The 27,907-nt window shown below is 50.4% G+C and overlaps 1 protein-coding gene across 9 annotated transcripts; it reads right to left on the bottom strand.

The window, feature by feature from the left end:
• Positions 1 to 153: 153 nt before the first annotated feature.
• On the bottom strand, positions 154 to 27,907 carry chd3 (chromodomain helicase DNA binding protein 3). 9 transcript variants are annotated; one of them, XM_078105653.1, is made up of 40 exons: positions 27,338 to 27,907; positions 25,271 to 25,392; positions 25,005 to 25,193; positions 24,795 to 24,922; positions 24,212 to 24,477; positions 23,967 to 24,100; positions 23,745 to 23,880; positions 23,470 to 23,645; positions 23,035 to 23,298; positions 22,299 to 22,502; positions 21,982 to 22,205; positions 21,437 to 21,568; positions 21,250 to 21,346; positions 20,965 to 21,156; positions 20,661 to 20,861; positions 20,328 to 20,465; positions 19,890 to 20,011; positions 19,573 to 19,746; positions 19,340 to 19,481; positions 18,998 to 19,129; positions 18,702 to 18,819; positions 18,393 to 18,517; positions 18,068 to 18,299; positions 17,756 to 17,940; positions 17,471 to 17,648; positions 17,214 to 17,300; positions 16,862 to 16,947; positions 16,308 to 16,441; positions 16,084 to 16,228; positions 15,359 to 15,521; positions 15,096 to 15,241; positions 14,311 to 14,482; positions 14,074 to 14,184; positions 13,842 to 13,973; positions 13,630 to 13,738; positions 12,665 to 12,797; positions 9,991 to 10,201; positions 9,541 to 9,704; positions 9,093 to 9,219; positions 154 to 2,067 (listed from the first exon to the last, which is right to left on the bottom strand). In XM_078105653.1, the coding sequence occupies exons 1-40, from the start codon at positions 27,504 to 27,506 to the stop codon at positions 1,964 to 1,966; spliced, it is 6,204 nt and encodes a 2,067-aa protein (XP_077961779.1). In that variant the 5' UTR covers positions 27,507 to 27,907; the 3' UTR covers positions 154 to 1,963. The 9 variants fall into 9 exon arrangements, with proteins under 9 accessions (XP_077961779.1, XP_077961780.1, XP_040039182.2 ...); XM_078105654.1 differs by having other exon boundaries at positions 10,006 to 10,201; XM_040183248.2 differs by having other exon boundaries at positions 10,006 to 10,201; positions 17,214 to 17,279.

Here is a 27,907-nt window from a genome sequence, read left to right as displayed (position 1 = left end):
GTTGACGTTTAGTACTGCAGCTACTCTTAAATAGTACGTACTGTTTCATGCAACATGTATTCAACAGAAAACCCACTTCCTCATTACAACACTTCTTGAACTTTGACACCCCCCCACCCCCCCTCCTCCTCCTCCAAAAAAACCACACAGCGCTTCATCATTTTATTCCGTTTTATTACAAACAACAAAAAGAAAATGAAAAAAAAAAAAAGAAAGAACGACATGTTTCGCCGCCACTCAATCATCTGATCGGCACCACTACGTACAGTGACACAAGGAAACCAGAAATGAACACAACACATCTGGAAGGAGGACAGAGTAGACGTGAAAGAAGAAAAAAAGAGCTAAGTGCTTTTAACTTTTAAGTTAAGGGGCAGCTAAAACGTTTGCATGAAACAGAATTTGTAAAAATGGCCTCTGACTATTTCCTGGGAAGGTCAACGTAAAATGTCCACGAGATAAACTAACTCCTACGGTCGCTGTGGGGTTTTTTTTTGTTTTACTTTAAGCACTGTGACCAGGATTTAAGGGTTGACATCAGGTTCTTAATTCAGTTCGATGACTTTACATTTGCTCAGCTATGTTTAAGGCGTTTTTTAATGATGCGGTATATAAAATGGATTTCCAGCCTTGGATTTTTCGAGATAATAACTGTATTTTTACTGGGGTAAGATAGAATACATTTTCTTTCCGCTCGTAGAAGCATTTAGGGTTACACATGGCCTATTTTCTATATATGTATATGTCCTTTACGAGCCCCAGATTGATTTCTTTCTCTGAAGTTACCTCAACTTCTTCGTTTGCGTTTCCCTCGTAATTGCAGTTCAAACATGGCGGAGTGTCGCGCATACTGTCACGTCTTTTTCATCGTGTCCCGTTACAAAAAAAATGTCTCTTTTGGTAGAAGCTCTCAAATAGCAACAGCGAGAACAACAGCAACATCGACAATACTTTGAATCGTGAGAGTAAAAACACAAGGAAAACACAAATGAGCCGTTTAAATATGCAAAGTATATCACAGGGTTTTGTGGAAAGAAATGGAAACTTGGGGGAGGGGGGGGGGGGGGGGGGGGGGGGATGGGGAGGGGGGAGCGTTCAAGGCGACGGACGGGTTTTAATAACACTGACTTGCTTATGAAAAGGTTATAAACATTCATATGAGGTTCCTGAAAAATAGCATCACAAACCCCCCCAAAAAATACCTCAAAGCTCCTCAACACAGACCGGCGGCCCGGGAAGCGGAGCGGCAAGTTCCTGAATATAATCATCATATCTGCGCGTTTTTTTATCTGAAATCGAGGAAAACAAAATAAAAGCTAAAAACAACCGTGGAGCTGCTCGGGCCGGAGAGAACGCTGAGGAGACCGCGCTGAATCGAGTGTATGAGCGCAGCTCGACGCCATCTTTCTCTCTCCTCCCTCTTTCCGGCGAGACGGCGTTACTGTGATTAGCGCATGCTTCAGGGTGATGGAGTGTTTTTAGACTTAACATGCAGAGGAGGAGGAGGAAGGTTACATGGTTTATTGTTGAGATCTACATGTCTCTAGGATTGAGGTGGGTTCAGCGTTGTTTGTGTGTGTGTGTGTGTGTGTGTGTGTGTGTGTGTGTGAGGTTAGAAGCATCCCAAGAGGAGGAGGCCCGTGTGAAGAGGCACACACTCCACACGTATGAGGAGTATAATGGTTTGAGGCAGACAAGAAAGGGTCACATGAAGCTATGAGACACTATGTGCTGCAGGTGCGTGTCTGTCAGTGTGTTTGTGTACTCGAAACGTGTGTGTGTGTGCGCGATTGTAGCTTTTAGGGGTGTACCGGGCCCCAGCGTATTAGGAGACGTGTGTGAATGAAGTACAATCTCAAGTCAATGCGTATCTAATACTGGATGTGTGGTTCAATGCTCTGATCGCACCGCGATGTCTCTCTTTAAGTGTGTGTCTGTCTGTGTGTGTGTGTGTGTGTGCAGTCTAGTCGTCGATGCAGATGACCTCTCCGCTGCGCTGCTCCCGCCGGTTGACGAGCAGCTCGGCTTCGCGCTCCTTCTTCACGGACATGGGGGGTCCGTTCAGCGCTGCGGGGGGGGACAGAGAGGGCGAGGTCAGTGGAACCAATGGACGGCTCTATGTACTGCTGCTGTTTATTACAGTAAATGTGACCATGACAGAGAGGTCAAAGGTGCTTCTCCTGATTCCTTTTTCTTTGTGAAAATGTTGGTGTTCATCTGTTTTTACTCTGATATATGAAGGGAAACGGGAGGATAAAATGGGACTGAAATCGAATGGACGATGTCAAACTACTGTTCGGTGCATTCGGTCTATTGGCTGCAGGAGTAAAATGGACTTTTAAAAAAAACACGGGTGGGATATTTAATCTTTTCCACCGACACTCGATATTATTTTACGATCCTCTTTGGGAAATCTAAATCTTTTCCCCCTGGAGCTGACAAGGCGGGATGAGAAGGAAAGGAAGTCCTCCTCCTTCGAACAAAAAAAAAAAAAAAAAAATGGGAACCTGCCAATCATCTGCAGCGTTGCTGGTTTATGGGAAATGCAACCGAGGCGCCTCAGCACGCAGCCTCGCTTGTAATACTTTGATCATCTTTATAATGAGCCAACTTGCATAACACAGTTCATCGATGCGTCATATTACACAGATTAATGCACGACTGTTAACCTGCAGAGAGCGAGGCAATAGGCAAAGCACACACACACACACTGGCGCAGGCACACAAGGTCACAGACGCAGACTCATCTACGGAAATGAACTTCTTTCCACTGGACCGCGCAGCTGGAACCGCAGAGGATCGGATCGTGAATCTGAGCAGAACGGCCAGGAATAGACTGTAAACAGCGCACTTCTCTCACCCCCCTCCCCCCCGTCTGTGCCGATCAAAGCCGCGATAAGGAGTGTATTGAGCTGAAGACGTGTGTGTGTGTGTGTGCGTGTGCGTGTGGTCCACAATATGTGTGTATGTCTGTAGAACCAGAGCTGGGGACCACTTATGGGGAAACTTGTGGCGTTTTGCCAGCAGAGGCCAAAGGAGGGGAAGAGAAAGAAGAGAGTCAGTAAGCGTGTGTGTGTGTGTGTGTCTGTGTGCGTGTGTGTGTGTGCGTGGGCGGACAAAATCCGATAAGAAGCAAAACAAATGGAGGTGAAGACTGGGTGAAAGAGCACGAGGAATTACGGGAGGAGAGCGAGAGGAGTGCAAAACAAAGAGGCAGGGGACACGGACGAGGAAGAGAGAGGGAAGGTGAGATGGAAAAGTTATTAGAAAACGGCCGAGTGCTCCAGAAGGAAGGAGGGGGGGAGGACGGTGGAGGCCGTCCGATGCGACGCCACGGCCGGTAAAACAGCGGGAAAGGGCCGCGTTGGTGTGCAAGAGATGTGATTACATACGGTATCCACTAGAGAGTGCTTATAAGTGTGTTTCTTAATTGTTAAATGTCCCCCATAATACATATTTAGGTCATAGATAGTGTGAAAAAAAAACTCTGATGCTTACAATACATGTATGTGATATATTTAATTCTAGAAAATACACACACACACCATATATATATATATATATGGTATATATATATATGCAGTTTACATCCGTGTCTGTCCAACACATTGGCACGCGTACGTAAATCATAAATGTGTTTTCTGAGGTCGCAGTGAACTCAGGTCACAGCAGATTGTAGCCGCTTGATCTTTGACTTCAGGTGCGAGCCAGATTCAAAGAAGGCCCCCCCACCGCAGACGTTCCTGAGATAACGAGTTCGCGAGACTCGGACGGACGGACAGAGATGATATATTGCCTCCAACGGGAAATTAAGTAAACAATAAATAAGACAGTGATTTTTCTAAAAATCACTCAAATCAACCCAATCGTGTGACCGTAGTTTTTCACGCAGTCGAAATAAATAATTACGGATGTTTAAATCCATTAATTGAGGTCGGCAGCGATATTTGCAGATACAGCGAAAGAATGTGATGAATCCAACAGCCCACTGCCGCGCGTTATCTGAATCCACTGGATCTCGCCGGGCCGAGCGTCCCGAGTCCAGAGAGGCAATAAAAAAGAAAAATACAAAAAAACACATTCCTGGCCTTGACGCGGCTCCCCGTGGCTCCCGCTACTATCCGGCAGAAGGGAGCGCGGCCATGTTGGCGGCGAGCGCGAGGACAAAGAGTCTCTCTCTGCCAGCAGCTTTCATCAAGAGAGACCCCCCCCCCCCCTCATCACATCCCCCCCCCCTCCCCCCCCCCCTACCCCCTGCTGCTGAACCGTCGAGTACTCGGCAACTAAAATGAAGCCCGAGTTTAGTTTTTGGAGTCAAAAGTCAGTAAAATACTTTTTAAAGGATCTGCATGAAATCCACATGTTCAATCCGCGTTCGTCCCGGTAATCGAAGCAGAAACACGTGTCCCGTGTTTCCTTTGAAGACAGGCTACATACATGAAGCACATATAGATATTTATAGCAATGAATATCTGTCGGATTGGTCGGGTTTGATATTACTATTAACAATCTACACGTTGCTTAATATTAACATGAATTGGCTCTCGGCAGACATCGTCCTTCCCTCGGTTGTCTCCTTTGAGCTCTTTGGTCCTGGGGGGGGGGGTTTGGAAAACGCTCCTCCGTGAGAGCGGGATTCATATTCAAGTAAAATTCCTGTATGGTTGCTTTGTTTAAAGGATAAAGTATTGTTCGCTTTCGTGAGGGGAAAAAAACAAACATTGTTATACAGTTTAAACGATTCCTGGCTTTAATTTAAAAAAACGCTACCATGCACACAATCTCATGTCTATACGTGTATTAAAAATAAAACCCACACATTCGCACACATACAGCAATCCAGTATACGTCTCGTCGCAGCCGCACCGACGACACACTTTTAGCTCAAAGGGAAACAACGCTGGATTTTTAGCTGAGAGACACTACAACGCGACTCTGAAAGCGATTTGTTTGCCACAGTCCAGAGCGTTTCATCCTCCCCCGGGGGGGGCATGGACATTCTCCGGCGTGCAATCCGTCACAGCGAAAGGAGCTGGAGGAGCGAGTCCTCCTCCCCCGTCTCCCCCTCCCCAGGACGGATGGGAGTCCTTAGAAGCGTCTCGCCGCGCTGTGACAAGTGGAGCGATGTCCCCCCCCCCCTTCATGTGACGGCGGGGTGAAGACGCAGCTCAGCACGCCGCTCTTCTCAGCGGTGGTTCCGCACGGCGCGGTTCTCGTCTCTTTGCTCGGTCGGACGCTGGAACGCTCCAGTCAGTGTTTTATACTTTTAACAAAACTTTTTTTTCCATCCCCCTCCGGTAGATAATGTATCTAAAACAATCCCTTTCTTTTTTTGAGTCGGGATTTCATCCGATATATGAAGTTCTTTGCAGGTTTTCAGGTTGTGTGTGAGGTCCACGGTGTATATAGCTGTGTCATATATATATATGACACCGTCATATATATATATATATATATAATATGTATATATTTCTTTATTTTTTTATGTGTGCGTGAGACTGAGAAAGAGAGCCGGAGGAATCGAGAACGAAGGAGGAATGAGGGAGTACAGGGTCAGGGCGAGGGGACAGGCCTGTTCAGTCAGCCAGCGGATGAAGAATTGATCCGGGGGGGTAAAGGGGGGAGAGAGGGAGGGAGGGTCGTTTTTTCGTGTGCAGAGAAACCAAAGAAGAAGAAAAAAATATCCTTCTTTGGTTCTGCATTTTTCTCCATTTCGGCCCTCGTGTCGGAATTCCTGAAAACCTGTGATTGCATTAACATGCTGCCTTTTGTCTCCGTCCACCTTCCACTGCAGACGTCTTCCCTCTTTAAAGTCACATTTTTGGGGCTTTTTTCTTTTTTTCCAGTAGCGCCATTTCCCTTCACTTTAATGATTTGTTTGTTCCAGACAGTTCATCTGTCTCTCTCCTCCTCCCGGGCATCGTTAGTGCTTGATCTCAGAGCCAGCTCTTCACCCCCCCCCCCCCCCCGTCATCTTTTCGCCTCGCCGTCCTTATTCGATCCATCCAGTGAGCTTTACTTCTCTCTTTCCATCCCTCGCATTCCAGCAGTGTCAGAGTCCACTGTCCTTGGGGGGGGGGGGCGACTTTCTTCCCCGGGAGTTCATCTCTCCTCTTCATCTCTCACTGTCCCCTTTTTGTCTGTCTCCATTTTTTGTTCCGTTCCCGGGCGTTTCTCCCCCCCCCCCCCTCAGGGTTTCTTTGGTCGGCCGTTGCGCGGCAGGTTCTCCACCGTGTTGCTGAGGCGGTACTTGACTATGATGCTGTGCACGGTGGACTTGGGCATCCTCAGCTCCTGCCCGATGGCCCCCTCGGACTTGCCGTCCTTCCAGAGGTCCACCACCCGCTGCCGCTGCCCCACGTCGTGCTCCTTGGTCTTCTGGCAAGCAGCGTTTGGCCCTCCGGCGGCTCCCCACGCGGCTCCCCCGGTGGCCCCAGCGGCGGCTTCTGTGGGGCAGACAAGCGGCAGACTGTAGTGGAGACTCGGAGAGGGGAGCAGGATAAAGTCACACTTTACTGGCCCCCGAAAGGGAATTCTCTCGCTCTCAGCGTTCAGGTCAGGTGGGGAGGAGGGGGGCGGGGGGAGTAGAGGGGGGGTCGCTACCGGAGCTTGTGGAGGGGATGAGGAGGAGGGGAATGGGAGCAGCGTCCTGCTCAAGGGGACACTTCAGCAGGACGGGGGGGGGCTTGCAGACACCAGAGTGGGGCAGTGTGGGGGGGGCATGAACCAGTGTGCTCCACCTGCAGGGCAGTCGGGCTAATTTGTACACCCTCCCCCCTCCCTAAAGTGCGAAAGGCGTCTCCTTTTAGTGCAGACGAGCAGCCTCCTCGCGGCGGTACCGATGGCTGGAACAGCTCTTCCAAAAAGGTGCAATTCAAGATATTGTGCAAATGCAAAGATTATATGACAGCACAGAGCAGTCGGGTGCATCGTCACATGTGTGTCAGTCCTACACGGGAGCAGTTGGGTGAATCGTTACATGTGTCAGTTTACAGAGTAGTGGACGTGTAGTTAAAGTGCCACGGCAGACATGCATATTTCTGGACATGTTTAGTGGACTCAGGCTGTTGACGGAGGGAAGCAAAGCAGAGAGTTTTGTTGTTTTAATTCGGTCCATTCCTCCGGGCTCATTTTTCCTTCTTTTATTTTTTTTTCCCCCTTCCCCTGCAGTCAAAAAAGGTCAGGAGACGGCGTGACCCCAATCAAGGAGCATAAACGTGGCCTCACGTGCTGCACGATGTTCCCAACGGCACCGGGCCCCCGGGAGCAACAAAAACAAAACAGCCTCCGCCGGAGCAACTCGGCTCACGCGCAACTATTTCTGAACCCCGGGCCGTGGCCCCGCCCTCCTGCCCGGTCCACAAGGCACAGCGCGGCGTTTTGCACAACCAAACTCCTTCTGCGGTTTGTGCTCCCTCTCTCAAAATACCGCGCTACCAAGTCCCAATGTTTTCTTGGCGCGGGCCGCACACGCAGGATAATGACATTTTCAGAGATAGGCCCCGGCTCGCCGAAAATGGCAATGCCTTCGACAGATGTCTCGCTCTACAATTACATAAATCAAGATACCACGGCGGGGGAGGCGGCCACGGCACGCAGCGGGCTGGAGGTTTTGCGGGAGGTTTATTTTTGGGGGCAAAAGCTGTCGTGGGGATATCAGGTTTTACCGGTTAGCTTTTGCCACATGGATGCTATCTCAACAGACCGCGTCTGGTGAGCACATGCCGTTACCAAAACCAATTAGAAAAGAGAAAATAAATTCACAAACCGCCAGCGTGCCGCCGACAGACCGTGCGGCGAGGAGGAAGAGGAGGAGGAGGAGGAGGAGGAGGGGGGGCAGGACGAGAGGCCGCAACAAATTCTCTCTCAAGTGATTTTTTTCCATTTCTAAAGCTTTAGAATGGACGAGCGAACGAGAGGCAGGCGACGAGGAGGTGAAGGAAATGAACGTGTTTGAAGAAGGGAGAGCGGTCCGATATCACGGCGCCGTGTTGCTGCTGAGCATTGAGGTTTTTGGAGTCGTCGACGTGTTTAAGTGATGGAAGAAAATGCCTTCATGTAGCCGTGCAGCAGGTTCCTGCTGGATTTCGGTAATGTCTATTTCAGGTGCCTTTCTGGCTTCAGAGGCTCTGCTGCAGATGTGCTTCTTCAACGCGGGCCCCCTCCTGGATTCTCACCCGCTAAGCCGCTCGGGGAGATAAAGTGTCTCCTCGCAGTGCTTCAAACAGAGAGCGGCTTTAGAAGCCATCGGGTGGCTCTTTTCTCCTCGCATTAAAAGATCACACCGACACAGAACCGTAGAAATGCTCCTGGAAAAAAAACACATTCCCAGAATCAGTCGCTTGGATTCCCTCGACCGAATGTTTTTTTTCCCACGACAACATAACCATATAAAGATGGAATTCCTCAGATGGTATCTTTAAATAGAAGTAACATTTTGGATGGGTTCCGTCCATCGTCCGGCGCACGTTGCCGAGTAATTGAATCCAGATCCCTGAAGGTCCTCCGTCGGGGAGCCGCCGAGCTCGGCGAGGCCACAGCGACCACGACCACCGCGGCCATTTCCAACGCCGCTCCAGGTTGTTGATGGTAAAATGAATGAAAGAAAAAATAAAACGTGGACAAAGTTGAGTGATGGCAATCGCGCGCGTCGGCGGTGAACCACTTTACACGCCGAGCGCGTCTCAAGCTTCAAAGCCGCCGGGTCCTACATTTCCCACAATGCAACGCAGTCCTCCGCTCCGCACTCCCACGTCCGTCACACTACTACGTCCCCGCAGCTTGTGAACTCATCGTCAACACCCCGATGACATCGCTCTTCCAAAGAAGACAATGTAGTTTCCTCGGGCTGGGAAGCAACTCAACAACATTTTCAAACAACAGCTTGAGTTAGCAAACTCATTTCCTGTCCAAACAGTCCCCCAATTATCCTCTGGCATGGAAAAAAAACAACAACAGAAATTCCAAAGGAATCATTCGCAAAAAATCTGACGTAAACTGTCGATTGTCAAACAGACCAAACAAAGCACAGCGACCGACCAAGCCGTTCGGCGACAGCAGCCGGCCACGTGGACGGACCTTCGGACACTGACCTGATATGAAGGAGCCGGGCGGCATGTGACTGTAGTTGGCGCCGCCCATGAGCAGGGCGCTCGGGGGCGCGGGGGTGAAGGGCGCTCCGTAGTTGTGAGGCGTGGCGTAGGGTCCCGCAGGTATGTGCTGCACGGAGGGAGAGAGGTTTTTTCATTTTTTAGTTTTTATTTCTCCCCCCCCCCCGTTCGCGTCGGATGGGTTTCGTGAACGTGACGACAAGAGAGGTGAGAGGAAAAAATAAAACGTTGACGTTATGCAAGCTGGCAGAAAATACAGAAAAAGAATCTGCTGGCTACAACAGCTGTGAGCGACGGGATAAAAGGGCTCTGCGTTTTTTTTACCGCCGAACGCAGGCCGATCGGACCGGTTTCTCTCGTGAAATCAGCCACCAGTGGGGTTTTTTTTTCCTGCGTGTGAGAGTGTGCTGTTTAAAAGCGGGCCGCTGACCGGGGGGGTGTGCGTCTCGGTGCCCTTGCTGGCCAGCCGGCTGAGGATGCTCCTCTCGGACATTTGCAGGCGGCCGGCGATGGGCGGGACTCTGGACAGCGTGGCCGGCAGCCGGGTCACGTCGGCCTTCATGTCACTCAGCAGCTCCTCCAGCTGGTTCAGCACTGCAACGCCAACAGAAACACCTGTAGCCACTTCCCTCCCCTGCTTCCTGCTTCTTTTGAACTTCTGTTAACCGCCGTCTGCGTTTTCAGTTACTTCTGTATCAACGTTGGAAAACGTCCAAGGTCACGCCTCACTAACTGCTAAAATGATTAGTTACATAAACACTCACATGCTCTAAATACTATAAATAGTACTTTCATAAGTCACATAGGATTTTGTGGATTTTCCTCCAAAAAAAAAAAAACGCTGACTCAACGATTTAAATTCCACGATGCGTCTCTTTACCCCATCTCCCCTGACCTTTGTGCAGGACGGCGTTGGCCGGCTTGTTGCCCGCCAGCGACTCCTTGCTGAGGTGCTGGTGGGACTCGGCCAGGCACTCCAGCTCCGTGAAGCGCGCGTTGAGCGCCATGGCCGGGTGGCCGGGGTCCTGGGTCATGTTCAGGTAGGCGGCCCGTCGCAGCTGCTCCTCGATCACCAGCGCCTGCTCCAGCAGCTGGAGGAGAAAGGGGGAGGAGGGCGTTGTAAATTCTACCCATAAGACCCTTTTAGGTCAGCAACAAATGTGTCTCAGTTTTAACAATAAATGGGAGAAGCTCGATTTCGGTTGTGCATTGCATCTTGCCGCTGTCATTTTTCCAGCGTTAAGACAGAACACACTCAAATCTGGTTAGAATTAGTGTCGAGTATCGAGCCGAGCGTCGGAAACAACCTTTCAAAATGTGAAGCCTGAGAGCAGTTAAAGGTCCGTATCAGTGTTTCACTCACAAACCGGGTGAATTTATAAAGTATCTTTTACTGCAGTAAGTTATGAACAGTGAAAACAGATACATATTTGAGATAAAACCATCACAGCAGACTGGTACATCTATAAATTCTTATACAGGTACATCACATGATAGCTTGTAGAAAAGTACTTTTAGACATTCACATTTACTAACTATACGTAGAAATAGGAAACTAAATTCACTTGAAAACCATCCTAGAAAATATATATATAAAAACATATAGAAATTGTGACCCACATTTCTCATCAAAGGAAAACGAAAACGAAATTAGTTTTTGACTTTACATTTAAACACACAAACAGACAGGAAAACCTTTTTCTAAACTCTTAAATACATTTGCACCCTCCTACCTATTATATTGCGTAATACATCGAGCTTCATACAGTGATTCAGATGTGAATAGGGAAACAATTGTCAAGTGTTTTTGGGTAAAAAAAGGATTTCTTAGTTAGTGTTAGTAAGTTTGTTACGCAACCGATAAAAATATTCTAAAAAGGGGAAGCTACAAAAAACGTTGTATTTTGTGCCGTCTTGAGGCTGATTTACATTTGAAAAATAATTGAGCAAGAGAGATAGCGGCAAAAGTATAAGTCGCAGATTAAGTAAATGAGGATGTCGAGGGCAGGATCTGAAACATGTGGGCAGCTGAATAACAGGATGGGAGTTCCTCCAGAAACGCAGCGGTCAGCAGTACCGTTGAGCCAATGTGTGGGTTGAGGGGCGTCTGTCATCCGACTATCAAATGTGTAAGGTGACCAAAAGACACCAAATGTTGCTAAACAGCTTGCTTGGAAGTAGGGTTGGCACCAAAAACACGTCCATAAATAAAATTCAGAAACTCTGGAGCAGCCACTGTCGAGGATCCACTTAAATTCAATTAAAATAGTATGCCAATATGATATTATAACATTAAAAACCCGGAGGACATTATAAAACATCTGAAACGTCGTCCAGATTCCTCGAGATTCTGCCAACAGGCTTTTTAAAAATGTCCACAGATTGTAAACCACGTCTCTTCTCTCAGGTGTCTCTCTATAGTCCGTGAAAACACAAGTTTTTAAGTAAAAGCATCAAAACAACGTCTTGGCGCTTAAGAACTGTTTCAATGTCCTCAAGACAGCGTTTTGAACGGACCACGTCACCAAGACCGCTCTTAAGGTCCTGAGGAACCCAGACACTGAATGTTGGCCTCAGTATTAATGGATCTAAGTGCTGCATTTGACACAGTCAACTACAACAATTTACTGGACTGACTGGAACACTGGGCGGGACGACAGCACTAAGCTGGTTTGAATCACAACTGAAGAACAGGGACTACTTTGTGTCCACGGGTAGCTACACATCTGAGCGGACAAATATGACAACTGGGGTTCCCCAAGGCGCGATTCTGGGGCCCTTTCTGTTTACCATCTAAATGCTTCCACGGGTTCAGATTATGGAAAACAACAAAATAGGTGATCATAATTACTCAGAGGAATCCCAAATAGCCCACTAAGCATTGTCAAAAGTAGTGTCGAACTCCTGGTCATGAAACAGTGTACACAGAGGGACGAGAGGAAAGAGAGCAGCGCAATTCAGACAAACCCAGCGGCCAAAAAGTACTTTGTATTTATTTATTTGGAAGAATATGCTCATTATTCCCGCACTGACATGGGCGGAAAAGAAAGTATGTATGTATTTATAAAGGATTAGCCAACATTTAAGTCTTAATTACATGTTAGTAATGACATAGTAATCAGCGCAGAGAAAATGAATCCAACTAGTGTCCTGAGGTGCTTTCTGCTCTTTTCGCTGAACGCTGCAGCACGAGTCCAGTAAAGTGGGATCACATCGCAGCAGCGCTGAGGTCTTTTCACTTGCCTTGTCTGCCAAAGAATTTACTTAAAAATACTTCTGTTGGTTTATGAAGCACTGAATGGTTTCTGCCAAAAAAAACATTTCAGATCTTCTACAACATTATGAACCATCCACTTATGACCAGTAAGCAGCTGCCTTTTGGTAAATCAAATAATTGTTCTTTTCTTGCGCTGCAACTTTCTTATTCTAGCTTGTTTTATTTTCTACCCTCTTGGCTCTCCAACATTGTTTTTAATTGTATTGATTTGCCTCGCCAAAATGTGTTGCATGAGTCCATTTTCTGGTGCGTATCCACAGTCACGGTGAAGCCTTACCTTGAAGCGACGAGCCAGGAACTTGTTCTTCATCTCCAGGAAGTTGCCTTTGTTGGCCTGCGATCTGAACGGCTCGTTGACGATGGCGAACTGGGGGTCGTTCTGGATGTCCTGCCATCGGGCGTAACCGTGACTGGCACAGAGGGGGGGGTGGGGGTCAAGGATCACTTTGGGTGAGAGGCTGCATCAAAGCATCGGCGAAACGATTTCAGACCAATAGGTCAACCATTTGGCAAACAAGGGCTTTCCAGAGAGTTAGATGAGATGATTGTGACTCCAGCGCTGCAGCCAGCATCCCATTAGCGTAAAGATCAAGGGGAAACGGCTGACACGGCTCTGTCCAAAGTTCAAACAAAAAAAGTACATTTAATAGCCTGAGATCATTAACTGTAGTGCTTTTTTTGGGGGGGTGGGGGGGGATTAACCTTTAGCTTCATACCAAAGATCATTAATGAGAGTCAACATTTGCTTAATGCTTTCCCAAACAGAAATAAAAAAAGGACAATATTTATCCTCGGGGGGCTATTTTGAACAAGCGAGGTTGTTTTTTGCCCCTGCTTACGGCTTTCATGACAGACACGAGAGTGTTATCGACACTGACCCTCGGAAAGAAAAGTCAGGCCAAAAGGTCCAAAGCTATTCCTGCAAGCTGAACATTCACATGAACTACATTTGTTCGTTTTGCACATAAAACCTGAAAAGAAAAAGGTTTCGGGCGGCTTCTGAAACAAAGCGCTTCACTCCCTCTATTTCACGCCGACTGCGTCTCTCGCGATTAGCTTCCGTGAACCCCGCGTGTCCCTGATTACCGGAACAGCGGGAAGAACATGAACCAAGTTGCCCCCTACGTCGGCTCCCAGCAGACGCAGCTATCTGTTTACCGAGCCCCGGCCCCGGCCCGGCTTGTGGAAAAACAAACAGGTCGGGGGGTCACCGCTCGGGGCAAAACCCGCCGTCAAGGATACATCACGATTCCCGCCAGCAGCCAGAAGTCGTGCCGGCGGTGCCAGATCTCGTTCATCTTCCCGGAGGAGATGGCGGCCCGCTCCTCATTCTGCCAGAGAGTGTGCAGCTCTGCGGGAGGAAGCCAACGCAATATAAACACCAGGCCGCTCTCCGAGAAGGTGGTCGGCTAACTGAATAAATTGGAACACGGATCAGGGGAGTCGGTGCTGACCGGTGAAGCCGCCATCGGCGATGTTGAACATGAAGCGAGGCCGCTCGACGGGAGGCCTGGCGTTGCCCTTGGGCGCGTCCTCTCTGGCCGCCCTGACTTCTTTGCCGGCATCCCTTTCACCTTTGACCTCCTCTGTTATCGGGAAAAACGGCAAAAGTTACCGGCGGGCACAAAAAAAAAAAAAAAAAAAACGTCCGCGCGTGCGTCCGTGTGCCAGCTCGCCACCGCGCACCTTTCTTCACGTCGAACACCTCGCTCTTATCCTTGGCATCCGTCGCTTCAGCCGCCGCCGGCGTCGTCTCCTCCCGCGCCTCCTTTTCCTTCTCCTCCCCCGTCTTCTCTCCTTTCGGCGGAAAACATGCATCACGTTAGCGCTCCAACACAAACCTGCTTCATCTGTTGGTGCATGTCGGGTTTCAAAGTGACTTTTCAGGTTTCTTCTCTGTGTTTTTTTTTTTTTTTTAATAACCTGATTTCTCTTCTTTGACGTCTCGTGACGTCTCTTCTTCGGTCTCCGTCGTGGCGGCCGGAGCGTCGCTGGTTTCTTTCCTCTCGTCCTCCCTCAGGTCGCTGTCCTCTTGGCCTTTGTTTCTTTGACCAGGGGACGCACTTTGCGCTGCGTCTTTCGTCAAAGAGCAGAGCTGTTGGAACGAAGCACAATGTGCAGCACTTAATGGGTTGTTTTGTTGATGTGTGGTAAAATCTTTAAATGTCAGTTTTTAGAGTAATGAACTGAATCGGATTATCATTAAGCAGCATATTCTGCTAATAAAGTTTATAGGGCATGTGTTTTGTATTTGTATTTTATTACAAACAGGCCCCATCGACGACTTTGTATGTTGAAGTCTTTTTGCTATTTGTTCCATATCCTTAATATTTTCCAGAGCGCGCTGTAGTGGTTTCTTAATAATATCAAAATGCCGCTATGATTCCACTCAAAGCATAAATTACCGTCTGCGACTTTGCTACACAATAAGAATTGTGTCTCTGTATGAAATTGAACAGAAACTGGAAGAAAATATAAATAAACAATAACAGCACGCTATTGGAAAATTGTAAAAAAGGATTGTATCAGGGATTTGTATTGAAACGCCTGCTGAATATTGGTAACACCGGAATGACTTCAAATAGGCATGAAGCTCTTTTTTGCTCCTCTTTAATACTCAACAATCGATATGAAAATAGGAAGAAGCGATGCACTGGTGGGGCCGACGCCGACCACGCCGTGACCACAGGACGGCGGTCGAGTCCCACCTCTTCGGGGTCTGCGGGCCCGTTGCCGTCCTCCTCGCTCCCCTCATCCTTCTCCTTCGCTCTCTCTCCGTCGGCTCGGCCCTCGCTCTCCTCTTTGTCCTCCTCCTTGCCGTTCCTTTCCAGCTTGTCGAACGGAGCAGGGGTGGCTGCGCACAAACACAACTCCGACTTTACCCCGCCGTGCCTTTGCGCGGAGGCGCCCCCTGCTGGGGCTGCTGAACGTGACCGGTGGGGTTCGGGGGGGGGGGGTGCGTTGGCTTTACCTGGCTCCGAGGTGCAGGGCGTGTTGCTGTAGCTGGCCTCGGAGGTGGGCGTGGTGGTCTTCACGGCGGGGGACGAGGCCCTGGAGGACGACTTGTCCATGGCGACCTCGGGCTTGAGCTCCGGCAGACTCCACCGCCCGTTGATGTGCTCAAACTCCTGGATCTGGAGAGGAAACGAAGAGGCTCGGCACGCGCTCACTTTACCTAATAGTTTAGACAGTGGACCCCCCCCCTGCGTAGATAGAAGACCAGGACGTCAGCACAATTAAACATGTCGGACTGAAAACTGGATTGACGATGGTTTTAATTCATGCCTGGCAAACTGGAAAAAGACATTTTATTAAAGATGTCTGTTTGTCGACACCCTGCTGACTTTTAACTAAAAGCACAGCCTGTTTTTGCCACTATTCATCGTTTCAGCAACAGCTGTTAAATGCTTTGACTTCCTGTAATTGTCTCTCACTATAACAGAGCCCACCCCTTCACAGGGATGATGATGTGTATTTGTATCCTTTTATTGACGATGTTCATCTCTAAGGCAAATTCGTCTGGCTTCTTATTGTCAAGCAATCGCAGGAAATGCATTTATTTTTCCCCATTTTGTTTATGCTGGCCGTTTTTGCTAAACTGCACTTGCGTTGCCGCGGATACAAGCGGCGCCACAAAATCCCCCACGGATCCAACAGGATCCCAACTTAAAATGTCACGGCTGACCCCAGCCTGACCTTCTTCTTGACGAGGGACATGACGCCGATGCGCGTGAGCACCGGCTGGCGGCACAGGCCCTCCCTCGGCACGCCGTCCGCGAACGTCTCCGCCCCGTCGGACACCGGCTCGCACAAGTGCCGCATGAAGAGGGACACGTAAGCTCTGGCGGAGGGAGAACATGTGATCAGAGGACGGGCAGAAATGGGATTAGATTAGGATCAACCGTGTCTTTTCCCCTCACTTGAACTCCTTCTCGCTCTTGCCCCGGAGGTCTCTGACCAGCCACTGGGAGGAGAAAGCGTCCTGGGAGGGCATCCCCCAGCGCATCACCGCGTTCAGGAAGGCCTTCCGCTGGCGTGTGTTGAAGCCCAGCACCTGCCAAAGTCACGGGACATTTTACAGCTTTTTTTTTTTTAGGCATTTGTTATTATTCTGGACTTCAAATGAAAACGTCAGGATGTTGAGAGGTAATTTTCCTGCAGACATCCGTATGTTTCTCAAACTGCCAAGGCCGTTTTCCTTTTCTTTTCTTTTCTTTTTTTGCCTAATAACATCAAAATAAACTTTGATTCCTCGCTTGGCCATCACACACACGTCCAATATTATCAAGATGATAAATGATCTTGGAAGGCGCCGGGCTGCCGGAGAAGTAAAAGCCTTGTTGCCGTTCTCCAATTTGAGATTGTTAGAAAAATATCTAAGTTCAGTTTAGAACAAAGCTGACAGGTTCCAGCAACGTCACAATAAAACACAGACAAAATAAAAGCAGAAGGAGTTTCAGAGAGCTGTTCAAACCTCCAGGTTGCCTCCCACTCTGGCCAGAAGAGGAGGCAGAGGTTTGTCCTTCTCGTTCCTCAACTGGCGACGCGAGTGCCTCCGACCTGGTAACCGGGGGCAACAGACGGCACGGTGTTAAAAACACGCCATGGGGTCAAACGTGTTTTCCTGAGGTTTACGCTGAGTGTAAAGAATGTAAAACCTCTGAAAAACAGTCTGAAGTTCAGACGGAGGAGGCGGTTGGCGGTTTTGCATTTCTTGGACGATCTGACGTGTTCGACCCTGCCAGGCGACTGAATCAAGTTGAACTCAATAATTCAAGACAGACCTAAGTGTGTGTGTGTCACAATTTTGTTTTTGTACTCCTCACCTTCCGGCCGGTCGTCGAAGTCCTCGTCCTCCTCCTCGGAGCCCACCGAATACTCGGACTGGTTATCTGAAATGTCAGCATGCCACTCTGAAACAGCACACGGTGGTCGGTCAATAGGCCGGGCCCATTCCCTCCCACTGTGCAAGCAAGTAACCTCAGACATCACGTCCTGCTCATTCTCACGATTAATTCCCAAAACAGCCGGCGGGAGACTCCCCCTCTCACTCCAGCCGTCCCACGGGTCCGTCCGTCCCTACCTTGGTCTTCCTGAGCCGCGTCGTTGTAGTTGACGGGCTTGCGGTTCCTCTTGCCTTTGCCCAGTTTGCTCGCCAGGTCCTCCTGCTGCTGCTCGTAGTGGTGCCGCAACAGCTTCTCCCAGTAGTCCGGGTCCACGTTCTCCTCCTGCTTGATGATCTCCCGCTCGACCTCCTCGATCTGAAAAGTACACGGTGGTTTCCGGTCAGCTCGATCAGCCAGATAATCCCAAAGGAACGCGGTTGCTATGGGGAGGTTTTACAAGCAACATTAGATCTGTCGTCCACCTTGTCCTCCTCTCGGACCATGTACTGGGCCACTTTGAAGGAGCTGAGGTACTCGTTCATGTTCTGGACGTCCGAGTCGTCGGTGGCGTCCTGGCTGCGGTCCAGCAGCCTCTCGATGGCCACGTTGTCGTAGTGGATCACGCTGCCCTCGTCCTCGACTTTGTCCCCCGAGCTGTTCTTCATGCCTGCCACGCAAAAAGGAGGGTTGGGGGGGGGGTAGATCATTTGTCCCGTTCTATTCGATGAGCTGCACAAATAAAGGCTCCAAATCGCCGCCTCTTTACGCCCCGACTGGAGGCCCTCAGTCCTCACGTTCTAACTCGTCCTTGAAGAGCTCCTCCGTCCCGAACTTGAGGATGTCGTCCAGCTCCTGCTTGCTCATGGAGCCGGCCTTGGAGCCGAGGCCCGGCCGGACCACCAGGTGGGTCAGCATCATCTTCCTCTTGGCCACCTCGGTGATGCGCTCCTCCACGCTGGCTCGCGTCACGAAGCGGTAGATCATCACCTTGTTGGCCTGCCCGATTCGGTGCGCTCGACTGAACGCCTGCAGATGACAAAAAGACACACGTGGACGAGGTTTAACGGACGGTCGGTGCGGGTTTCCCTTCCTCTGGGCCGGACGCCGGTCGCTCGTCACCTGAATGTCGTTGTGAGGGTTCCAGTCCGAGTCGAAGATGACCACCGTGTCGGCGGTGGCCAAGTTGATGCCCAGACCTCCCGCTCGAGTGGAGAGCAGGAAACAGAACTGACAAGCACCAGGAGCTGCAGGCGGAGACACGGGGAGGGCAGATTACAAATTACAGGATTCCATTGACACAGACAGATGAACAGGTTTCCCTTCAGTTCAGAAGAAGAAGTCTAATTTCTGCTGACTACAAACAACGAGCTGCAATATCTCAGATTTCCCAGTTTGAGTCTTCCCACATCTTTCCCCCCCCCGTCTCACCGTTGAAGCGGTCGATGGCCTCTTGTCTCAGCGCCCCGGTGACGCTCCCGTCGATTCGTTCGTACTTGTAACCTTCGTGGTCGAGGAAATCCTCCAGTAAATCCAGCATTTTAGTCATCTTTAAACGGAGGAGAGAAAGAAACCGGTCTGTTGTGTGCATATTCCTCTTTACTAATGCACAGCTGAGCCTCCTGCAGGCGTCACAGGACAGAATTCAACATCTGCGAAGGGAGAAGCCCAGCGTGTGTGTGCGTGTGTGCTTAAGAATCTTTTTGTGCGTCCGTGTGAGCGTGCACCTGTGAGAAGACCAATACTCGGTGCCCCTGGTCTTTCAGTTTCCTCAGCATCTTCTGCAACAGCGTCAGCTTCCCGGAGGCCTTGGTGAGGGCCGACCCCTCGTAAGCGCCGTTTGGGGTTTTTTGGGCTTCCTATACACACACACACAGACAAACACGCCACAAGGAACAAATTACACCTATGACTAAAAGCACTGAAAAGCACTACTGAACGTCACCACATGGTCACGCTGTTCTGCAACTTCACGACAGATGGAAGCAGATGGTTTGCGAGAAGCCAATTGAGTTTTTGTTCCCGGCGTTGCGATGAGAGGGTGCGTGTGTGTGTCTGAAGGTTCTCACGATGGAGGCGACGGGGAAGAGGTAGGGGTGGTTGCAGCACTTCTTTAGGTCCATCATGATGTTGAGCAGGGACACCTGGTTTCCTCCACCTTTCGAGTTCAGCGCCTCAAAGTTCTTGGTCAGAATCAGCTTGTAGTATTTCCTGTATTTAAAAACACCTTCCTTGTAATAATCAATAATCATGTTCATGACGTGTTTTAAAATGCAAGGTAATTTTTTAAAAAACGTCGTACTTCTGCATGGGGCTCAGCTCCACCCTGACGATCAGCTCGGTCTTGGAGGGCATGTTCTTGAAGACGTCGGCCTTCAGCCTCCGCAGCATGTGAGGCCCCAGCAGGTCGTGGAGCTTCTTGATCTGGTCCTCCTTGGAGATGTCGGCGAATTCCTCCAGGAAGCCTTCGAGGTTGCTGTAAGGAGAGACGGCCTGGGTGAAGGACTGGTAATGGTACTGGTAATACAGTTATTAGAATTACTGTCTGACCATCAATGAAAGAGGGTCCGGTATCATATCGAAGAATACATGATGATTCTTGCATGCGTGGAGACCTACTTGAAGCGGTTTGGTGTGAGGAAGTTGAGCAGGTGAAACAGCTCCTCCAGGTTGTTCTGGAGAGGCGTTCCAGTCAACAGCAGCTTGTGGTCGATCTTGTAGTCGTTCAGACGCCTGAAAAACTGAAACGACGAGAAAACTCCCGGTCAAACAAACTGGAACCCTTTCATACCTGTTTAACGCTATTATTCGTTTTGCTCATTGGTTGTGAAGGCACCACTACATCAGATGGCTTTATTGTTCTGTGATGCCAAAATTATGTTTAAAATACAGTGTTGTCATTACATAGTTCACCCACCAGAGATCGCTGAAACGTTTGTTTTTCAACTGCCTTTTTAAACCACCAATTTAAGGGCTCTTTATCACAAATGTTGGATAACAAATGACACAATGGGACTGATTCCTCCACGTACACACACACACGTATGGCGACAGTACCTTGGACTGGTTGTTCTTGAGGCGGTGAGCCTCGTCCACCACCAGACAGGCCCAGTCGATGGACTTGAGCGCCGTCTGGTCGATGGTCACCAACTCGTAGGAGGTCAGCAGCACGTGGAATTTGATCAAAGCCTCTCTCTGCGGGAAGGGGGAGCAGGACGGGATGTTCAGCTACATGTGATGATTATTTCATTCTTTGTTTTGTGCAATACACAAAACAATATGAATTGCTACTCCTGAATACATCTTCACATGTGTGAAACAGTCTCAGTCAGACTTTTCTCGCAATCTTAAACAAAGTTAGTGTAGAATTACGCCTCCCTCCCTCCTCACCCTCAGTTTGAAGGCCTTCTTCCCGCCTTTGACGGCCATCTCGTCGAAGGAGAACTCGTTCTCCCGGATGACGGCTCGGCTGTCCTTGTCCCCCGTGTACGTCACCACGTAGAAGTCGGGCGCCCACATCTCGAACTCCCTCTCCCAGTTGATGATGGTGGACAGCGGAGCGCTGACCAGGAACGGACCCTTGGTGTGGCCCTGAGGGGGACGGGGGAGGAGCGACAGTTCACGCGGCCTTTCGGCGAGAAGGGGGAGGGATAACAGGACTGCGGGGAGTCGGGGGGGAGGGGTCCTCCGGTACCTCTTTGAAGAGCGAGTAGAGGAAGACGATGGTCTGGATGGTCTTGCCGAGGCCCATTTCGTCCGCCAGGATGGTGTCCGTGCCCTGAGCCCAGGAGAACCGGAGCCAGTTGAGACCCTCCAGCTGGTACAGGTGCAACGTCCCGCCAGTCGACGTGACGAAGTCGGGCTGCTCGTCGTATTTTATCGTGGGCTGGACGGACCGAGAGGAAAGAAAGGGGGGTACGTGAGTCTGAAATAAGAAGCAGAAGCAGCTCATGGTTCCAGAAACCGCAGTTTTACTCACATCAGTGACCGGAGAGGCGGGAGACTCCTCTTCGCCCTCCTGGTTCTTGCTCCTCATCCTCCTGGGTTTGTCCGGGTCCTCCTTCATTATTGCATCTCTGTTGGGGTGAAAGTAATTTCATTCCTGCAGGAGAACCGCCGCAGCCTCTTGTGCAAAGAGTTGCTGCATCTCCATAAGACGGTCCTACCTGTGTCTCCAGTAGTTGCCCTTGTAGATTGCAAAGTCGGGGATGTCCAGGTCATCCCTCTCCCAGGTGCACTGGTCGTAGGTCAGGTCTCTCCATTTGACCAGGTAGTGGTACGTCCCCTTCTTATCCACGCTGGCCGGGGCGGACACATACGGCACAGAGTTGGAATGGTTGCGCTTCGACCAAAAACTCTTTTAATCCGTAGTTTGAAGTCTCCTTCAGTACAGCATCTCGTTTAGATCGTTTCGTAAACTATGGTCCAATTGATACAATGATTGCGTCGGCTTCTTATACAAAATCTATGTTTTTTTTCCACGGCCGCTTATATATAAATAATAATCTGCGCCTGGTGGTGGCAAAAACCAGAGTTATGGACGTGATTATTTACACAGCAGCTCGGTTTGCTTTCACTGAATAATGGACAGTACTGAACGTGTTGTCCCCATTAGTCACTTAGACCAGAGGTGTAAACAGGGTCCTGTTCATTTCATCTCTCCAGTTCTCCATCATTTCAAAGGGCAGAAGACAAGTCGTGAGTCGGATACCTGTGGTTGATGATGCGGTGGATCATCATCCACTCCGGCTTGATGCCATATTTGTAGTACTTGTCATCCAGCTTGGCGTACTGTGGGTCCTTGGCCCTCCTCTTCTCGCTCTTCCCCGCCCCGTTCTCGTCCTCGCCGCCCGACCCGTAATCCAGGCTGGGAGGCTCGTCCATGTCCGTCTTCCTCTGGTAGTTTCTGTACATCACAGAGTGGAAGATCTCAAGCTGGAAGAAGGAAGAGGGACAGAAACATTTAAAAAAAAGAGGATTTTAACCGTTGAGGGTCACTTTGCGTCCGTCCATCCGCTTCTCTCTGACCTGCAGCTCAGTGATCCAGGTGCAGTGCCAGTAGGACTGCCCCGTCAACTTGACAAAGAACTCCCTCTCGGCCCTGCCCTTCATGGGTGGCGGCGGGGGGGCGTCGGGCGCGGCGTCGGGGGCGGGGGGGACGGGGATGGGCAGCGGCGGATCGCCCCATCGCCAGTGGAGGATCTTCTGGACTCGCCCTTTGATTAGCTGACACTGGGGGGGGGAAGAAGACTCCGATGTTTATTATCTGTCAACCTGACGGAGAGTCGATTTTGCCTTCATGAGCTTTTCTGATGCAACGTATTCAAATAGACTCGGTAAAGTGATAAAAATGGAGACTTTTTATCACTTTACCGTGCCCCCCGTGCACAAATCTCAATCATAGTTATTTTGAGTTACACTAGAATGTTGAAAACTAAAAATTCCTCAAAGTGCTGTCGCGTTTCGACTTGGAGGAACATAAGTGACACGTCGGCTGAAAATCAGCACATGCACACAGTCAGTGAAATATTATTTCATTTCAAATGGATCATTGAAAGAAAATGCTTCATGCTTTGAAAAGAGAGCAAATATAAAAATTCTTCTTCTAAAAAACTGCTTATATTAAACTTTTTTTAATCTTATCTGACCAAACAAAGAGGAAAAAAGGAGCCGATGCGTTTCTCTCTTTTGTTTTTATGTTGTCCCAGCATGAAAAAGTTCATTGTGTGAATATCAGCAGGCGTAAACAATGCGCTGCACTCACCGTGCAGCGCGGACACAGCCACTCCCCGTTGGGGATCTCGGGCAGCGGCGGGTTCAGGCAGTGGATGTGGTAGGAGGAGGTGCAGGCGTCGCAGCACAGCAGCTCCCCGCCGTCTTTGCACACGCGACAGAACTCCATGTGGTCGTCGTCGTCGTCCTCCTCCGCCCCCAGGGCGCTGACCTCGGATATCACCCTGTCCTCGGCGTCCTCCTCGAAGTCCTCGAAGTCCTCGTCCTTCGCCTCCCACTGGATTCCCTCTTTTTCCTGGGAGAGAAAGGACGGGAGTAAAAGAAAAAGGACCGTGGCGGCCACGAGTTTAAATTTGGAAGAAAGGTCGCAAATCGGCGGCCCGGGGGTTTGTTTTGTGACGCAAAAAAGAAAGGTACAAGAAACGAGTCCGTCAATAGGAAGCGGGCGCGTCCTCGTGGTACTCACGCAGTGCGGGCAGCTCCACTTGCCCTCGGGGGCCTTCTCCAGCTCGGGCTCCAGGCAGACGAGGTGGTAAGCCCGAGGGCAGGTGTCGCACAGGATGATCTCGCCGCCCTGCTGGCACACCTCGCAGAAGTCCTGATGATCCGTCTCGTAGCCGTCCCCCTCCCCTTCACCTGCGACTGGGTGGGGACGAGCGCAGGGAGACAGAAACGCGCGCGCGTGACAATGCGTCGGTTGGACGTGTTGTGCGATACGTGACCCCGGGGTCGCGCCCGTACTTGCGGTCTTCTTCTTCTTTTTGGCGGGGCGCCCGCGCTTGTTCTTCTTGACGCGGCCGGAGCTGTCGGAGCGAACGGAGGAGCTGTGGACGCTGGAGTCCTCCTGCTCGGACTCGTCCTCCTCCACGTCCTCGCTCTGACCCGGACGGGGCAAAGGCAAAAAGGGGCGGTGAGCGCCAGTCGGCATGAAGGGAGAGCGCGCACGGGAAGCTGTGGACTCACCGAGCAACTCTTCTTCCTCTTGGCGCCGATGGGCGACAGCTTGATGCGAATGGGCGCCATCTTTTTAGCCTTCGCTACGGCCTTTTTCTTCTCCGGGACTCGAGAACCTTTGCTGCGCTTTTTGAAGCCGGGGCCTGGAAGAGGAAAAAGGTCACGTGATTCATCCGTAACACGTGAACGACAGAGACGTGCGAGCATCTTAACAGGGGGGGGGGGGGGGGGGAATGGGGTCAGACTAAAAACACCTTTGCCCTCTTTCGTCTTGGCCTTTCTGATTGGCGGTGGAGGCGGCGGCGGCGGCGGCGGGGGTGGGGGCGGGGGCGGCTCGGGCAAGGCGCTGGCGGCGGTGACCTGCTCGGCGACGGCGATCGCTGCGGCCGCAGCCGCCGCCGCGACGGCAGCGGCGTTGCCCTTGAAGGGGTTGTTGGAGCTGAACTCCCTCCACTTGGCCCCCAGGATGGTCATCATCTTCGACATGGGGATCTTAGGATTCTTCCTGGCGATCATCGGCCTGCGAGGCGAGAGTTTCCCCCGATTCTATGAGCTAATGCACATTTTCATTGTACACACGGGTGCAACGAATTATTTAAAGGAACGGCGCACCTGAGAAAGGCACAAAGACTCTTGCAGACTAATGTGACCAGATTTAACATTAAATTCTGTGTGGCAGCAAAACGGTGGAATCCCTGAAAGTACCTGACTAAATGTACATAGTAAATGTGTGTACAGAATTGGAAATGCAACTCCCCTTTTCCATAAATTTCCAAGTTTTCTGATCCTAATCAACCAATTACCAATCACCCTTAATTCAACCCATGTTTTCGGCACCTCGTGAACTGGCTGAAGGCTTTGTAGTTGGTGAGTTCCCTGTAGTCTTCCTCCGTGAAGGTATGATCAACATCCTCCAGACCCCAATCCTTCGCCAGCTGCGCCGACGTCTTCTGCTCTATCGGCTGCTGAGGACAAAACAACAACAAAGAAAACACCAATCAGAAGGCAGAGATAACGGACTTGTGAAGGATCAGGATTATTCTCTACCTTGACTGTCTCCTCCTGGCTGCTGTCTCGGTCCCCGTCAACTTTTTTCTTCTTCTTGGTTTTCTTCTCCTTCCTTTCTTTATGCTTCTTCTTCTTCTTCTTCTCTCCGGACCCATAGTCGCTGGGCGCGCTGTCCGAGTTCTCGCCGTAGTCTCTTTCTCTGTCCGAGTCTCTCTCTACATCGCTGGCCTGCACAGAAGACGAGAGAGGAAGAGGGTAGTTCATGCAAAGCGAACTCGGTAAAAACAAAAGCGTGAGAAACTTACAATCTTCTTGCGTTTTCTCGCTTTGACCGGTTTCCCGTCTTTGTCTTTCTTCTTTGTGTCCTTCTTCTTCTTCGGTCGCCCTTTCTTCTTGCACGGGACGTCTGGTGTCACTGCCTCTTCGTCTGGGAAAAGAGGAGAGACGGGGGAGTTACGGACAGCGTGGAAGAGGGACAGCGATTACGATCAGATGAGCACTGGCCCTTCTCAACCACCCTCAGCTAATCCCCACTGAACACAATTACACACAACAAGAGCTGCATGACCTCTGACCCCGTCTGAATTGGGACACATGCTTAATTAGATACAGTGGTCTGATCGCTGTTTAGTAGATCTGACAGCCCGGGTTGGGGCTTCCCTCAGATGGGGATAATTGGTTTATTGGCCACGCAAAAGGTGTGAGCAGCACCTTGTTCTTGTAAATAAAGGTGGAAAACTCCCATAAATAAGTCCTGGTCGGTAAAAAAAAACAAAAAACAGAATTAAAAATACCCCTCCTCCCCTTCTCCACACCCCCACCGGTATAAAAAAACAAACCCGGTCGTCCGTGCCGCGCGCAGCCGCCGAAGACGCGCCCAGAGGCGGCGGCGGCGCGCACGCAGGGCACGGGGATCCGGAGGCCGCCGCCGGCGGGACGGACGGTGCGCCGGAGTGGAACGACTTCTCTCCCCGCTCTGCTGCTCCCACACGGGGGGGGCGACCACCTTAAGAGAGGTCGTGCGGAGGTTAAGATCCTTCACGGGAGTCTGGCACGGCACGGCGCGGCACGGAGTCCAGCCAATTAACACAGACAAAGCAACGAAGGACTCCTGTGATATCTTGATTCAATTATTATTATAATTATTATTAAATTGATATGACATTTTCCCTTTGAGGCTCCGCTACGGTGTCTGCGTCCAAACCCCAAATACCACCGTGAATGTTTTCTACGATGGAACTGCGACCTTAAGGCTGCTGCACCGCTTCTCGTGTCTTTTCTTTTTTTCCACTGTTGCAGTGTGGTCAACCAACCACTACTTTCTGCTCCCTTCACTTTCACTGCGGCCCACCAGCAGCTCCACGGCCACGGAAACTTCCAGAATGCCAAAAGCATTCAGCTCAAAGCAACACAAAAATAAATAAATAAGAACAAAACACGAATAACTCCTTGTTGTAGTGGACGTGAATGCATGCGATACACATAGCATGCGTGCTAAGCTAGCAGTCGCACCTCTCCGTCCCGGAGGGCGCAGCCCGGGTAGGGGGGTGAGGAAGGGGGCAATTCTTCTGACAGGCACCGGGGGGGTTCACTTCACCACCCTGCTCCCACTCCTCTCCCAATGGGTGTCACGTGTATTTGTAGCCTCCGGCCAGGGGAGTCCATGTTTTGCCAGTTTGCGTGTGTATTTTTTTTAACCCTTCAGGGCGACCTTTCTCTGCCCCCCCCCCCTCTCTCCTTGTATGTGTGTGTGTTTCAAGGGTGACAAACCAGAACTCGCGGTGTTGGAGAAGGGACTTTGGGCTGCGGCAAGTTTGGTGTGAACTTTGTTGCCGGGATGAGCCGGAGGAGACGAGGAAGTGGAGCGCGCGCGCCTCCATAAACGACGACACACGTCTGTGGCATCTGGAGCGGAGTTATGTTTCTGTTTTTAAAGCGCGTCCCCCCCCCTTGCCTCTCTTAAAGCTGCAAACATGGCAACTAAATCAACATATACGCACAATAACGGGGGCGGAGGGGGGGCAGCGGTGGAGGGGGGGGGGGTCAAAGCGGTTTAAGGTGGAGAAACGTCTCTCTATTTTTTTTTTTTAATAAAAAATAAATCTGTTCCACTAAGTAATTATGTCTCTATTTGGAATGCGCGCACACGAGTCCTCGCTGATTCGCGCGGTACCGGACCGAACCGGACCGGACCGAACCTGCACCTCGTACGAAGGGGGCCACCGAACTGCGGGTTCCGGCTACTTTCTGGCATGCTACGGTTCTCCCAAAATAAAACCGCTAAGAAGAGTGCGTGCGTGTGTGTGTGTGTGTGTGTGTTTTTTTGTCCGGGCTATGCGCGCGCCCGACCGCTCCGTTCTTCGTTACCGTACCTGGCGCTGCAGTTTCCCGACGCGCCGCCGGCGAGTTTATGTCGCTTGCGTTCTCGTCCAGGTCTCGGTCGCCGTCGTCGTCGTCGTTGTCGTCTTCATCAAAATCTCTTCGCCCGGAGTTAACCACCATGCCCTCGTCTTCCCCACAGGACCGGAGAGGAGAGGACATTATATTCCCGTCATCGGAGCCGTCCTCGTATTCAAAGAAACCGTATTCTTGCCGCGAATGTGTGATATTTATTTAATATTCAAATCGGCACGGGGGAGAAAAAAAAGTGGGGGGCGTTTTGAAATATTTTACACTAGGCAGAGCAACAAAGATGGCCGCCCTCTTATATTTATTTTTTAACAACCCCCCCAATAAGAAAAAAAATCCCCTTACATAAAAAATGGCTGACTATATTATTTCAGAACGCACCCCCCTCCTCTTTTCTCTATCTCTCTCCCTCTCCCCTTCTCTCCGCGAGCCCCCTCCCTCCTTAAAAACGTACACATTGTTACAAGAGAAAGAGGCGTGTGACTGCGTGTAAGTTACATTGTTGCTTGTTTGTTACTTTTTTTTGTGACCCC

This window comes from Gasterosteus aculeatus, chromosome 7 (genome assembly GCF_964276395.1).
Source record: "Gasterosteus aculeatus chromosome 7, fGasAcu3.hap1.1, whole genome shotgun sequence".
Lineage (NCBI taxonomy): Eukaryota > Metazoa > Chordata > Actinopteri > Perciformes > Gasterosteidae > Gasterosteus > Gasterosteus aculeatus.
Note: the sequence above shows the minus strand (reverse complement) of the source record. Positions and strands in the feature narration are given on the sequence as shown.

Excerpts from the sequence above, each read along its gene's own strand:
- chd3 (XM_078105648.1), bottom strand. The coding sequence starts at position 27,506 with ATGTCCTCTCCTCTCCGGTCCTGTGGGGAAGACGAGGGCATGGTGGTT. Across the intron at positions 24,478-24,794 it reads GCCTTCAGCCAGTTCACGAG|GCCGATGATCGCCAGGAAGA; the intron begins GTGCCGAAAACA and ends CTCGCCTCGCAG. Across the intron at positions 9,220-9,540 it reads CCGAGACGCACACCCCCCCG|CACATACCTGCGGGACCCTA; the intron begins GTCAGCGGCCCG and ends CCCTCCGTGCAG.